The following is a 16,153-nucleotide window of genomic DNA, read 5'->3' on the forward strand; positions in this document are numbered from 1 at the left end:
CTGGTACGTACCTCTGTCAAAGGATAAGTTTGGCCATACAAAGAGGTAACGTTGCCTGCTTCATGCGGCACCTTACCTGCCGACAGCGTTCTTACTGATATTTACTATTTGTAGTTAATTAATTTTATAAGATTACTTAAGTTTTATTGTTTTATTTTTTATATTAACAATGTTATTAATTATTAAGTCATATGTAAATAAATAATTTATTTAATGAATTATTAAATTAAACAAATTTATATTTATGAAATAAAATTTATGTTGATTTTGTCGCCAATAGAATCCCACTTAGTTTCGTCTTTCCACCAATAAGATTGTCTTGCGGATCAATTAAATGGTAAAATTAAAGGAATTGTTTAAGATTACTTATGGAGTTAGAAAGTGGGTGCAATTATTGTGCTTATGTATATATCTTGTATCTCAGAATCGACTCTTAACGATTTGGATGAAACTCTCAGTGGTTTTTGGCGGCGAAAAGCTGAAATATCTTAGTGTCATCTCTCGAGTGCTTTTCCGAGTTTTCACACCGAGCACAACTCGATCAAATAGGCTCTTATACTAACTTAAAGTTATAATATTATGAATAAAATATGGAAAGTAAAGTAACTACATATAAATGACGAAGTGATGAATAAAACCTTGTTTAACACAGCCTTTATTTCAATACAAATGATAACACAATAGGTTAGAATTTATAAAACATACAATTAACTATTGGCGAATAGAACATCATCTTTGAACAAAACATCTGTTGTATTTGTTTAAACAGTTTTGAATTGTATATTTTGAATTGAATATCAGCAAATGTAGTTTATTTCATGGGCGCATTAAAATTGAAATGAAAAATGATATATAGTTTTACAGAAAAATTATCACCGCAGTAAGATTTAATAACAGTTAAACCTGTTTTATGTTTGATCACCAAACATAATACATTTATCACTGCTGTACCGCGTAATTTAATTGTTACAGCTAATAATTTAAAGCTATCGGCGATAATAGGCGATATAAACTATAAATATCGGCATGCATTACGAAATAGTTGGCGCTTTGGGTGATATGCGCTGCTACTTATAATATCACCTATATACTCTTAAGATATTTATTGGATCTAGGAAACACATATATTACTGAAATAGTTACCAGAGTGGCTCATAACAGCTATTATACTACTGTAGCTTGCAGTTGTAACCCGTCAATAGCTCACATAACATTAAAGTGGTAACTATTCCTATAATAGCACCGCAGTCTAGCAGTCTAAATCTTTTCTTTTACCCAAATATCACCACTTAAGAACTTGTATATTACTTCAAGTTCTAAGATCATGGGCCCAAACCAGGTTTATAAGAGAGTTACAGCACCCTATAACACCTATTGTTAGCACCTTTATACCAACCTAGGCTTACCAAATTCTCTAAAACAGCTCATGTAGCACTTATTCATATCGCCAAAATGTTAGTTGGGTATGTCTACTGTGTCTATTATTAGGACAGGCAAAGGTTTCAAGCCCATACAGCCGTATTCATAATTTAATAATTAATTGTCGAAGCCATCTTTGCCAAGATTTTTAAAAAATTGTTCTTTCTAAAAACATAGAATAGCACGAGGAATAAAAAATGTTTGCTTCGTTAGGCCAAAGAAGTAAAACTTTTTGCGTGCATACATAAGTACAAACACACTTTTTTTTATTTACACTGTACGTAAGGCTCATCTTATGTCGGGCTCGGTTCGGTAATAGTGTATCCACTTGCGCACACCCCCAATAGGTAGGTCTTTTCCAGCGACAAATAGCGGGGGCCATGGAGGCCACAACTATGACGCAACAGCCTGACGAAGAACCAACTGTGTGCTTGGGAGTGATAAAAAGTTCAAAATGTTGTGTAGCGTGAATACTTTCAGTACAGTTTAGGACAACCAAAATCATATATCGGCGTTAGATTTAATGTCAAGAGAAACAGAGATCTTTACCGAACAGTAGACATCGTTTTTAAACCTCAAATATATTTAATTCTTAATATTTTCACATTTAATTTTAAGCCAGAAGTAACCAAAGAAAGCACAACGACATACAATCTTCCCTGTTCCAGGTGTAGATTTGAATGTGGTTTACTTTTCGCATATTCTTTACTTATAATAAATAACCGACTTATTAAATACATCACAAATATATTTTTATGTAGACACTTAGCCCGTGGGGCCCAGAGACGTAGAGAATGTACGTGCCTCAATAGGGCTACTGGAAACCCAAGCGCTGGCAAAGAATATAATTTAATACAAACTACAAGTTGCAGCTGGCAGCTATTTCTGACATCGGATCACCCTATCTGTCCTTCGCAGAAATGCTGCCAGTATTCTTGGCGCACTTCCCCGTAATGATAGTTTTAATTTAATGTTATCATTGTATTTTAAATATAGTTATAAGAATTGTTTTATTTAAATAAAACTAAATGTATATTAAAATAAATCTTTATGTTGATTTTTTCTGTCCCTCATGCTAGTTGTCGCCAATAGAATCCCACTTAGTTTCGTCTTTCCACCAATAAGGTTGTCTTGCGGGTCAATTAAATGGTGAATTTAAAGGAATTGTTTAAGATTACTTATGGAGTTAGAAAGTGCGTGCAATTATTGTGCTTATGTAAATATCTTGTATCTCAGAATCGACTCTTAACGATTTGGATGAAACTCTCAGTGGTTTTTGGCGGCGAAAAGCTGAAATAGCTTAGTGTCATCGCTCGAATGCTTTTCCGTGTTTTCAAACGAGCACAACTCGATCACATGGGCCCCTATACTTACTTATAGTCATAGATTTCTTAAATTTAAATAATATTATGAATAAAATATGGTAAGTAAACTAACTACGAAATAAAATATGTCGAAGTGATGAAAAAAAAAACATGATTAACACAGCCTTTATTTCAATACAAATGGTAACACAATGGATTAGAATTTATAAAACATACAATTAACTATTGGCGAATATTAAATATCATAATTGAACAAAACATCTGTTGTATTTGTTTAAACAGTTTTGAATTAAACACAATTACTTTTTCACAATTGAATTACAAAAAAATTAATTTCGAAAATGAAATTTATATTATATTTGTATTTTAGTTAACACGAATAAAAGTAAAAATGTAACTTTAATTTTTTTATAATACTACAGTGTTTAGACTCCAGTGAGATGCCTTATTATTGAACACAAGATTATAATATCTTAATGATCTATATTTAAATATATATATATAAAAGAAATTATTTTACAAAAAATATATACAAAACGCATTTAAGTAACGCGCATATATATCTATATAAGCTTATATGAAAACCTTCTATTTTGTTCTTTTTATATTTCAACATAACTAATATTGGGTCTTCAATGCCAAACAAACAATTAAAGAAATTATGTGAAATGTCAAATATAATATGTTAAACTATATGTCAAAATTTATTAAGTTTGATACTTGACGACAACTTTGGCATCTCATGACAGTCCACCAAGACAAGCGTTGAACCTATTTTAGAAGGGTTTCGTTGTATTTTTGAACTCTTATAGATTTTGTCCGGGTGATTTTAGAAAACTGAAATTTTCAAGTTTACATTTAGATTTCAGCCGGAAGACGTCCACAGCTAGACAAACGCCTCCCTCAAAGATCGCCATGACGATCATGCAACCAATTATGTCGATTTTGCCTGGATCGTCGCGTCGGTCCATTTTGTGGGGGCATTCCAACACTACGTCTTCAGATACGTGGACGAATAGCTACTTAATCGTAACCATAAAATAAATCTAAAAACTAAAATAAATAATTGTCATTTTGAAATTGTCAAACAAATTATATATTTAGGAAACAAAATTTAAATCATCCCGTGGTCAATGATATTATAGTTCTAAATATGATTGCCCGTGGTTGCACATGATGGCACGAAGTAGGTGTCAGTGTCTAGGTACGCAAGCGCGCGGCTACTAGAATACTTACAGGTGTTCCGAAATGATATTATGAAAAATTATTTTTTTTACGTGAATTATGTATTTTTTTTATGATTACGGTTAAGAGTTCTACTCGCGTTCTAAATTTGGGATACGCCCGGTCGCTTATGAGGTACAGAACGGCTCAGCTAGAAATCTCATAATTTTTAACAGTGAAAGTATGATGTTAATTATTATGAAAATATAGTATTTATTAAATTATTATGAAAATTATAACTAAAGATGTCGACAGTTTTAAACTCTATTTAAGTTTCATTGTAAGTAGGTACTCAGTGTCAAAAATGTTGTGATTGTATTATAATATATACTACTTATTTAAGAGATTAATTGACATCAATAATGAATTTAAAAAGTCATACAAAATATAAATTCATATATTAATAGATAAAATTATACATTAAAACCTACCTATAACATAACACCGTACACGTAAAACTTACTCAGTAGGTAAGTAACATTTAATAACAGTAATAAGTAAATGCCTTTTAATACAATATATATGAAATTATATAAAATTGTACTTTAATCTTATATAATGTTAAGTTAGGACTGCTTATTTAAATAGTGGTAACATTGAATATAACAAAATAAAGAAATTAGTTCCAACAATTTAAAAATATAAATGGCACACAATAAAATTTACATAAATTATAATAAACGATAATATTATTTAAAAGTAATACCAAGCATATTAGCTTTTATTGTAAGATATGATCTCTTTCATATTCTAAAATGTTATGTTAATATATGGTAATGGAATGTTATTCGCTTCACGCGAAAACATTTTAATACATAATTTATATATCGAAAGTCATACTTGGTAGCGAATTATTTTATTCTACTGTTTCTGGTAAGGGGACGAGCATAAATTACGTGAGGTGTTTAGAGGAACTAAGAGGTCTAGCCGGATTGCACGCAATCTCACATGGAGTCTTTCCCTCTGGGAGAAAGGGACGGGGATCTCGCCAAATACCATTAAATATTTTTTCCGCAAGAAACTGGTCAAAATGGGGTTAAATAAAATAAAAATAGAGTGGGTGTCTTAATTATTAGTCTTAAAATATCACAATTTCATATAAATTCAAGGAAATCAAGCTAAGACAAACTAAATTTGATTTGAAGGGGAGAGTGGTTCGAGGAAAATGTCACAAATTCTCACCAAAGGTTGGAGAATGTTTGCTAAAATTACCTCACGTAATTTATGATAACCGCTTAAGCTGTATTACATTTTAGTTTCTGTCATTCGATGACATCAGATTTTTTTTCAAATATTAGGTAGGTATATTATTATTTATCCTTTGCTGTTTCTCTACTCTCTGGCTCTGATTTTGATTCATTTGAAGCAGCTTCACTGTTGTCAGCTAAAACCGCCAAATTATTGCTATTAGGAGATGAAGCTGCGACCAGCAGCTCATTCGATTTTAAGCCTCCATCGTCAGAAGCTGATATCTTGGATCCATATTTCTCAAGGAACTCCAACACAACGCCGTTGGACCATCCGAAGCCAGTCTGCACAACATATTCACCACCACCGCCTATTTTGCCTGGAGACTCAACATCGTACTTTTCAAACAATTGCTTGGTTTCTGAAAAGCCTTTATGACAAGACCTAACCCAGTTTTGTGCAACTTGGAAAGCCAAATCCTTGGCTTCGTTCAACTCTAAAGCTTCCAAAGCGTTGACGATCAAACTGACTAGTGGGGGCCATGCGTTAGGGTAATCCCATTGTTCACCACTTCTTTCTAAGGAAGTAGGGACACCACCAGGGAAATCAAGCCCATGTGATTGTTTAAGATATTGTAATATTTTGGGACCTTTAACTTTAATGAATGTTTTATCAACAGCCCCGGTCCATAATGGGGCAGCGTTACTTGGATAGAAATATTTGCGATGTGCTCCTTGCGCTAGATTCCAATCGAGCCAAATGCCTTCATCTTCATTCCAGAATACGTCCCTAATAGTATCCCGCCACTGTTTAGCGAGATAAGCCCAGTGGAGTGAGGCTCTTACTTTATGGCTATTTTGCACTAATGCTTGAAAGTTTGCCATATTTTGTAAAGCGGCGGCAAATATTGCATTCAAATCTACAGGAACAATATCGGTTGAGTGTATATCTGATAGATTTCCTTTGTTACTTCCATCTTCGCTAATGAACCAACGCGTAGAGAAATCCCATCCACTTTCAGCGGCACTCTTAACATCAATGTAAAACTGGCTTTGTCTTTCTTCTGTATTGAATCTTTGTGCACCGTTGTAATCTTCGACGTAGGACTCCGGCCTAGGGCCCTGGCTAGGTGCATAGTATCTAAGTAACGAGTAAGTTCTATCACCTTTATCAAATGTTATCATTTGAGTATCTAACCAGTATTCTAATTCGGATTCTAAAGCATCAATATTCTCCTCAAGAAATTCAATATCGTTGGTTTCGCGGATATAAAGTGCCATCATAGCTGATAAAAGAGGCGGTTGGCTCCGCTCTTGGTAATACCAGCGACTGCCATTCGGTATGTGCCCTAATTTTACCAATAACTCTATTAAGTTTTGAATCACACCCTTAACAGTATCCTGCATTCCACAGACAAGCAGCCCCTCAATAATCCAATAGGTGTCCCAGTAATAAAGTTCCGTAAAACGTCCGCCTGGTATAATGAAGCCATGGCTAACAGGGATGAAGCTATAGCGGTCAGGATTTTCGAATACATCTCTTTTCACCTTTCTACCCAATACCGGCCAAATGTCATTTATTTTTCTAGCAAACTCTTTAAGATTTTCATCCTTTATACGATCAAGAACTGGTGGATTAGCACTGTAATCTGTGGGAGTCCATTTATCCAATTCACTTGTCTGAGTGAAATAGTTTTTAACAAAGTCTTGAATTTGTTCTTTCGAAGGATCATTATTTGAGTCATCTAGAAGTTTCTGGAAGTCTGATAGCGTTGTGTTTTCTTCGGTAAACATTTGCAAGTCGACAAATATCTTCGAATCATTAAAAATTTTGTTTGTCTGGACATGATGCAGGAGTTTACTGTCACAGTAGACTGGTTTGATACACGACGGTGGAAGGTCAGTTGCCGATGCTGCGACTATTAGCGAGCACAGAACCAGCATCATCTGAAATATTAAAAACCATTCAATTAACAAAAATATAAATTAATTATCGCATTTCTGCTAATAGTTAAGGACTCATTATAGGATTCAGGAAATCAAATCATCCATTTTGAGCAATGCAATAATTTTTTGTCGTCCGCCATTTGTATCTGATTTATAAATGACTTAAGATATTTGTTTTTGTTTAAAGTTTGAAACAAACTTGTTTCAAGTTACAAAAAAGTTACTAAATATAGCAGAAGTCAAATTATTGTGAATCAGAATATATTAAGACATTATAGGAAATAATCATCTATAATTTGAATTTTAGCTCGAAAAAGTTATGGTATCATTTTAAATAATGTATCGTTGACGGCTTTTCATAATATTGCAACATAACATTGGTTATGCTAGTGCAGAATGTTTTTTTATGGAATCGGAGGACAAGTTATAAATGATGGCGCCCAGATGGCAGGAATCTCAGGAGCTTTGCCGGCTCTTTTATTTATTTATTTATTAGAAACTAGACACACAATTAATATTATGACTACTTATAATGTAACAATTCTTATATTTAATACTTATATATCTAACTTATAGGTATGCACAGCGTTGCATTCATTTATTATTGTAAGTTAAGTAATACTACTACAATATGTATGTTTACTATTACTAAAAACTATAATTTTATACATCCAAATTATAAGGGTTCAAAAGCGTATTTTTTAAAATTGCCAAATGTATTAAAATTTATATCTATACTACTATTATTATGGAATTTACTGTTATATAATTTTGAAATAAGTTGGATAGGTGAATATGAGCCATAATTGTTTCTGTAGAATCGTACATGTACTGGCAGATATGTACTAATACGACAAGGATAAGGTGGTACACATAATCCAATCTTAGATAGAACTTAGAAGTAATGGACAGTCTAATTGATTATTTAATAATTTATATAAGAAAAGAATTTGTTACGCATTTCTTCGCAATTCTAAGGTTTTCATATTGAATAATTTTAATTTGTTTGTAACTTATAATAGTGTAATTATTAGTAACATAACTCAATTTGGATATAATTTTTTTTTTCAATGCGTGTTCGCATTTTTGTTGAAGGTAAACATGCATTGACCTGGAAAAAGCGCAGCAAGGAAACAAATTCCACTGCTTGGGTGTATGTTAGCATCTTCCTTGAAAACCGCAACAACAAAAGTGACCAGATGAAGCACTGTGTACATGATGAGGATGATATAATATCACTTTCATAACTGCGTTTCATTCATTACCTACTACTCAACAAGTAGCTTTCTCGATCTGTTTCTTCTTCATGTTCTCTTTTCCTCTACCTTATGTTTAACTCCAGAATATTATTAATTTTATAGGTACCTCTCGTCATCCTGAGAAAGATGGAAGAAGGGGATTGGATCACGGTTCGAGTGTAAACAATTAAACACGGAACAGCAAATATAATCTTCTTGTAAAATCTAAGATCGGAACAAAAATACAGATGTAATTGTAGTTGAAAAAGGTCAAAGGACCCAATATTTTGCCCCCCTATTGTTTTCAGCAGTTTATATAGATACATACACCCATAGACTTACTGACATACTTATCTATATATCTAAAAGAGAATGTATGTTTGTATGTTCCCTAATAACTCCTAAACTATTCGACCGATCTCAATGAAATCTTTTGTAATGGATTCGTTGAAGCTCAAGGAAGGTTTCCATATATAGTTTGTCGTGTCACGATCCCACCCACGCATTTACCATATCTCTCGAACCGTTTATTGACAGAACAACGTCTGTCGAGTCAGCTATTAATACATACAAACAAAGTGCGTAAGAGAGACCAACATCTCCAACAGATATTCAAAAAGATAGAAAGGGAGAGCGAATCTGTAATTGTAACTGTAACCAATTTTCATTGAAAAGTTTTACTACTACAATCAGTCACGTTTGGTATTCGCTCTATAGGCGCCAGTGTTAGATATAGTATCGTTTTAGGATACATCTATATGGCTATACATATAAAATATCTTTAGCTTACGATGTAGAAAAATAAATTAATACTATAAATAATTTATTGTGATAAATCATTCATACGTTTTTTTTGCTACGCGCCAACTTATGACCTAAGTCATTATTATTATACTCGACAAGACAAGTAATTATGTATTTACTCACTCCATTCGCTATATACTCTGTGGTTTATACAGAAACAGTGTTGCCATACCATTGCCATTTATTATTATGCCTTGTCAACATGCGACGAACAAATTATTTGTCAATTTTCAATCGCCGCGCTTCACTTACTCTTTCTCTTTCGCTATATAGCGTTTTTTCGCTAAATAAGCGACTAAACCAATCAAATATAATATGTGAACCCGGCTTAATGCCGTTATCCCAAGAAATAGCCAAAATAGCGCATAATTGAAATCATTTCTTGACGGTTTATATAAAGCTTATCTTTTTACAAAAAATAATAGTATATCTTTAGAATATGAGAAGATAATTCATTTTTTCTTTAAATTTCAATTTTTTAGGCAGTGTAAAAGATCACCAACATACCCGTAACTTTTAATCATTCAATCTAGATAAATATTAAGCCACACACGCACAAAAAGCCACAACCTGAGAGCTGAACAAAGCACACAAGATTTTATTAACGATACGTCAATCGAACGGCTGGCACAGTTTGAAGTGCGCTCGCACGGAACGCGAGACGTTCGAGTCACGCATTGTTCATAAAATTTTGTTTTCAGTTTTTATTTGTGTTGATAAAAATTTTACGAAAATTTATTAATTGTACACCTATACTATTACTATATGATATAGTTTTGTCAGTTTTGTAAAGAAAAAAAAATGCTTCTAATTCTGAAATTAAAACGATGGTGATCTTGTGCGAGAGAGGTAACCTAGCTCGGCTCGATTCCTCAAGGCCGTTGGCTGAGTCCCCGGCCTTAAAGTGGGTGCAAAATTTCATGATGCGTAACAAATAAATAAACTTACTTTCGTATTATAATATTAGTAATGATATCCCTTGATGCATGTCATCATAAAACACAAACTGTTAAATTGGTGACGATTTCAATATGAGATCGATATTAAAAAAAAACTCAATCAGGTATGCTGAGATGGTTTGGCCATGTCGAGAGTATGAATGAAAAACCATTGACGGAGAGAGTGTATAAGGCCAGTGTCAATGAAAGTGTTGGAAGAGATCCGATTCCGAGATCAAATCAGGGACGTTTTGTAAAAAGGCCAGGTCAAGAGTACCCTAAACCGAAGAGCATGTATGAAAGTGAACGAAGCGAAACAAGTATGTAAGGATCGTGGCAAGTGGAAAGAAGTGGTCTCTGCCTACCCCTACGGGAAAGAGGCGTGATTGTATGTATGTATATATGGATTTGAGGTCATCTACTGTCGAGACCATTAAACATAAGACACTTTACTTTATAGGAATGGATTGCGAGTTTGTATTCTTAAGTAGCCAGGTTGTCCCAGTATCCTGGATTCACCCCACAAAATGTTGCCAAAACGCCATCTGGATGTGTGGCGGTCCTGCACAGAGCGGTTTTCAAGGAGCTTTCTTCCACGTACTACAAAGCTGTGGTATGACCTTCCTTGTGCGGTGTTTCTGGGACGATACGACATGGGTACCTTTAAAAAAATGTGTAAACCTTCCTTAAAGCCCGGCAAAGCTCCTGTGATTCCTCTGGTGTTGCAAGAGAATGTGGGCGGCAGTGATCACTTAGCACCAGGTGACCCGTACGCTCGTTAAACATAAAAAATATTTTGAGGTTAGTTATAAACATAATAAGGTTTTTATCCCACAACAGAGGGTTATAGGGAAAAGATTTTTTAGCCTAAATAGTTAATTGTTATAATTAAGCAGATGATATTAATCACTTTTCAAAATATTTATATCAAATAAGAAATAAGAAAAATTTATTCCATGCCACACGCATAAAAGTAGAATCTAAATCTATATAATATATATAAATTAATTGCTGTTCGTTAGTCTCGCTAAAGCTCAAGAACGGCTGGACCCCCGTCGTTCAGAAATATAGTTTAAAATAGTTTATCAGAAATCTTTTAATTGTTTAAAGGTCGGTATCATAACTGTGTGTGTCTGTCAATATCAATTTGAACCCTTATAAATAGCCAGTATTTCAGGAATACTCTGTTTTGTAAGTGAGCAACATCATGTTTAATTAATCCTACTAATATTATAAATGTGAAAGTTTGTATGTCTGGATGTATGTTTGAACTTCTTTAACGCAAAATCTACTGAATAGATTTTGATGAAACTTTACAATAATATAGCTTACACACCAGAATAACAAATAGGCTATAATTTATAAAACTATAGTGTGAATTATACAAAATATAAAAGAAGTGTGATTGTTACTAATGAATACAACTAGCGCCATCTCTTATCAACTAGCAAGGAAAAGATCAATACAATTTATATGGCAAAACAACGTTTGCCGGGTCAGCTAGTCGAGAATAATAATAAAATTTCATTAATACCAAGCATTTCTTTGCATTTGTTTCAATAAAAAAAGGATTCCTTTTGTTTGTTTTAAGTTTTTTTTTCTACACGTTTAGGTCTTTTATTTATCGAATGAGGCAGTACGAAGTCTGCTGGGTCAGCTAGTACTCAATATATATTCCTTATCCTTACTTAACTAAAAGGCCGATGCTCAGCTTGTGCTGTAAACCAACACTGGCTGCAGCGCTGATTTTTAGCATCTACCTGGTTAACTGTCGGAGTGCCAATCAAAAATCAAGTTTGTATTTGATTTTTTTATTGCGAATTCGATTGATCAGTGTATGTAGATTGATATCAAGTAATTTCCAGGCGGTTATCTGAGAAACGAACCACCGTTAATTAACTGTATAATCGCCACAATTTACTTGCTTACCTACTGCATGTACAAGAAATATGAAGGTATTTAAAGTGCCATAGTACGTACATACGTCACCTCGTCACCTCACGAGTGACTTACGGCCGCTCCCAATATACTACCTACAGATAGAGATAAATTACTTCCTACTTCTGCCAGTAATTAGCTGTCAATAATCTGAAACTGTCCTAATATACCCGATAACTCATGCTTATCGCCTTATATTGGGACGCGTGAATTGCAATTTCCATACAAACTTCTATCGCTGGTAAGCTATACGTCGTCCCATTGACAGACACCGTCTACGGATAAGGTGAGTTACCGTCGATAAGTTTATTGGGACAGAAAAGTCAACGATAATACAATTTAAATCTCAAGTAAGAGAAAGACTGAATATTGGGAACGGCCGTTAATAAGCTGTAATAATGATGCAGTAATAATATGAACGCGCCAATACAATATATTATATTTCTATACATCTTATTACACAACTACAAGTACAAAAAAAATAATACTTAATCACTCTCAATTCAACTAAGGCCCGGTATCCACCGAAGTGGAGAGGAGAGAAGAGGAGAAGAGAGAAGATACGCCACAAACCGTAGAGCAGGGGTGCTCAAACGGTCGATCGCGAACGACAGGTCGATCGCGAGTGCTTTTTGAGTCGATCTCAAGAAAAAAATCCGATATAGAACTATTCACAGATTTTGTTTTAGGTTACTAAAATCGGTAATTTCCGTACTATCTTATGAAAAGTATGCTCAGGACATGCAGTGTTATGCAGATTCAACATCCAAAGTTTAGAACTCTAGACACTAGAACGCGTTTGTTTTATAAAAGCCACTAAACTCGCAATTTTGAATAATTATGAGTTTTTTCATTGATATTTTAGTGCAGCAAAACTAATATCTATGTCATCGTGACACTCTACATAGACGACAATCCTTCATCACACATACTTGATGCCTCTCAGAGTCGATCAATCGTACTCTAACAGTTTTGAGGTAGATCGCGAGCAGTTCAAGCTTGAGCACCCCTGGCGTAGAGGATACTTGAGCTATGCTTATAACAACGCTTTCCACCTGACTATACGCATCTCCGCTCCGTCGTACCGCTTGATCGCTCGACGCGGCACAAAATTCTATGGACAAATGAGACATCTCTCCTCTTCGCTGCATCCGTCTCCACCGAAGCTAAGCGGAGAGGAGATGTGGAAATAACGAAATCGAATTGTTTATCAAAATACATCTCCTCTCCTCCCCGCTTTGGTGGATACCGAGCCTAAGCTGCTTATTTTCAATAAATATACAGCGATCATTTTTCACTATGTGATTATAAAATTCGTACTGTCGTCATTTTCACCCTTATGCTGCATAAGTCCCCTCAATATCCGAAGCGTTATGTTAGAATGTATTTTTTTTATGAAATAAGGGACGAGACGAGCAGGAAGTTCATCTGATGGTAATTGATACGCCCTACCCATTACAATGCTTGAAAAACCCAAAAATTCTGAGCGGCACTACAATTGCGCTCGTCACCTTGAGACATAAGATGTTAAGTCTCATTAATTAATTAATTCTCAGTAATTTCACTAGCTACGGCGCCCTTCAGACCGAAACACACTAATGTTTACACATAACTGCTTCACGGCAGAAATAGGCGCCGTTGTGGTACCCATAATCTAGCCGGCTTCCTATGCAAAGGAGCCTCCCACTGGTAAAATAATGTAAATATAATGTATGTCGGTATAGGCGACTGTTATCATACTATTTCATACATAACATATCAATTACCTTCCTATTTAGATAACTATGGTTCAAATACGATCTCGGGTTACGATTTGCGATTTATAACTCAAGAGTTAAACTTGACCTTACGCTCGCTTATCAACACCACAACGATCTTTGGAATCGTGACTAATTAAATGTTATTTTAGTTATTGCAGACTCAACAATACATTACCATAGCAATATACACCGAAGGAATCGACGGATCACTTGGAGTTGTGTAGAGACGTCGCTTCATTGTGTGTCTTCTACCGCATTTATCACGGGGAGTGTTCCGAAGAGGTGTTCAACCTGATTCCTGCCGCCGAATTCCACCTTCGCACGACACGCCACAAATTAGGATATCATCCCCACCATCTGGATGTGTGGCGGTCCTCCACAGTGCGGTTTTCAAGGAGCTTTCTTCCACGTACTACAAAGCTGTGGAATGAGCTTCCTTGTGCGGTGTTTCCGGGACGATACGACATGGGTACCTTCAAAAAAAGCGCGTACACCTTCCTTAAAGGCCGGCAACGCTCTTGTGATTCCTCTGGTGTTGCAAGAGAATGTGGGCGGCGTTGATCACTTAACACCAGGTGACCCGTACGCTCGTTTGTCCTCCTATTACATATAAAAAAAAATAAGAAAATCATATTATTCAGCTGAGGGGGCTGCGGTTCGCTTGAGACTCGGTATTGTTCTAGCTCCCCGCGACATGACTAACGGCCATTTTCAATAACCTTTCTCTATTTACGGATACATTGCTATCACCATTTAATGACAAGATCATATCTATCCATAGTTTAATATATATATTATATAATATTTACAATACTACGACTACATAAAATTAAAACTATCATTACGTGGAAGCGTACCAAGAATACTGGCAGCATTACCGCGTTGGATAGCAAGGCTGATCCGTTGACCGAAATAGCTGCCAGCGCTTGGGTTTCCAGTAGCCTTATTGAGGCGCGAAGATAGTATTTTGAACATTCTCCGCGCCTCTGGGCCCCACGGGCCAAGTGTTTCGACACCAAACGGCACAAAGATGCTATGACTCACTGAGATCTGTCGATAGGTTATTGAGATGCAAGTAAGCGTAAAAGGAAAGATTTGTCTATCTCTAGTAAGTTAAACTAAAGATAGATAGGTTATTGAAAACGGCTGTAAATGATATTGGTTAACAGTCGCTTTGAGCGTTAGTATCCATTCCTACTCTGTGCCTTCAATGTGCAATATTCTAATTCAAATATTTTTATTCAAAACAGTATTAAAAATCACTTATTGAACGTCAAAAACTACCACCCATTCAAAATAGACTAATAATAGGCACAATATACTTAGTAGGCTTTTTTATACAAAAGGAGCTTACAGGAGCTTTCTTCCACGTACTACAAAGCTGTCGAATGAGCTTCCTTGTGCGGTATTTCCGGGACGATACGACATGGGTACCTTCAAAAAAAGCGCGTACACCTTCCTTAAAGGCCGGCAACGCTCTTGTGATTCCTTTGGTGTTGCAAGAGAATGTGGGCGGCGGTGATCACTTAAAACCAGGTGACCCGTACGCTCGTTTGTCCTGCTATGCCATAGAAAAAAATATATATCTAATACAGGAGTAGTTACCGGGTTGTTAATTTAAGTAAGAGGTTTTAAGGCAAGATGGCGGCCGAATGGTAGCTCAGAAGCAGAAATATGCAAGCAATAAGTATTGTGTTTCAGTTTTGAGAGCGCCATAGCTAGTGATAATTACTAATAATTAGTCTTAACATCTTGTGTCTCGAAAACGTTGTTCAATAATCCGGCATTGCATTGTAATAGGCAGGGCGTATCACTTGCCATTCATGTCTCGCTCATCTCGTAACTTCTTGTCGCAAAAAAATGTAGAGTCCATTTTTTTTATAGAGTCTGGTGGCTCTGCATTTCAATAAGTAATCTTCAATTCCAAATCTTTACGAAATAGAAAATATTGTCACATTTAAGATGATTTTTGAAGCAGTAATGATTACACATTACTGCTTCACGGCAGAAATAGGCGCCGTTGTGGTACCCATAATCTTGCCGGCATCCTGTGTAAAGGATCCTCCCACTGGTTTTGAATTACAAGACAAAAGCAATAAACCACTAATCCATAAGCCACTGGGGTTTAAGTGGAGTGCCGTGCAATCTGCATTAAAATAATCATAAAATTTGTAGGTAATCCAAAATCCATTACGATTAAGTAGAAATAGCTATCTACTTATTTAACTAACCACGTAACGTCCCATCTCATACCTAGATGGACCTCCGAATTTAATAATTCACCACAAAAAATTTAATTAGTGACTTTTAAACTTTAATTAGTTCTACTTGACAATAATATTTATGTACAAAAGCAGCTGAAAAATTCGCTTA

The 16,153-nt window shown here is 35.1% G+C and overlaps 1 protein-coding gene and 1 long non-coding RNA gene across 2 annotated transcripts in view; both read right to left on the bottom strand.

Annotated features, from left to right (window-relative positions):
- Window positions 1-16,153, bottom strand: part of LOC126969519 (uncharacterized) — a 182,563-nt gene that overhangs the window by 106,681 nt on the left and 59,729 nt on the right. The window lies entirely within an intron of this gene.
- The window catches only part of LOC126969477 (trehalase-like), a 44,712-nt gene continuing 31,454 nt past the window's right edge, over window positions 2,896-16,153 (bottom strand). The window contains exon 2 of the mRNA XM_050814928.1: window positions 2,896-7,102. Coding sequence (XP_050670885.1) covers window positions 5,279-7,102 — 1,824 coding nt within the window. The 3' untranslated portion in view covers window positions 2,896-5,278. The remainder of the gene's footprint in view (window positions 7,103-16,153) is intronic.

The sequence above is a fragment of the Leptidea sinapis genome, chromosome 18 (assembly GCF_905404315.1).
Source record: "Leptidea sinapis chromosome 18, ilLepSina1.1, whole genome shotgun sequence".
Classification (NCBI taxonomy): domain Eukaryota; kingdom Metazoa; phylum Arthropoda; class Insecta; order Lepidoptera; family Pieridae; genus Leptidea; species Leptidea sinapis.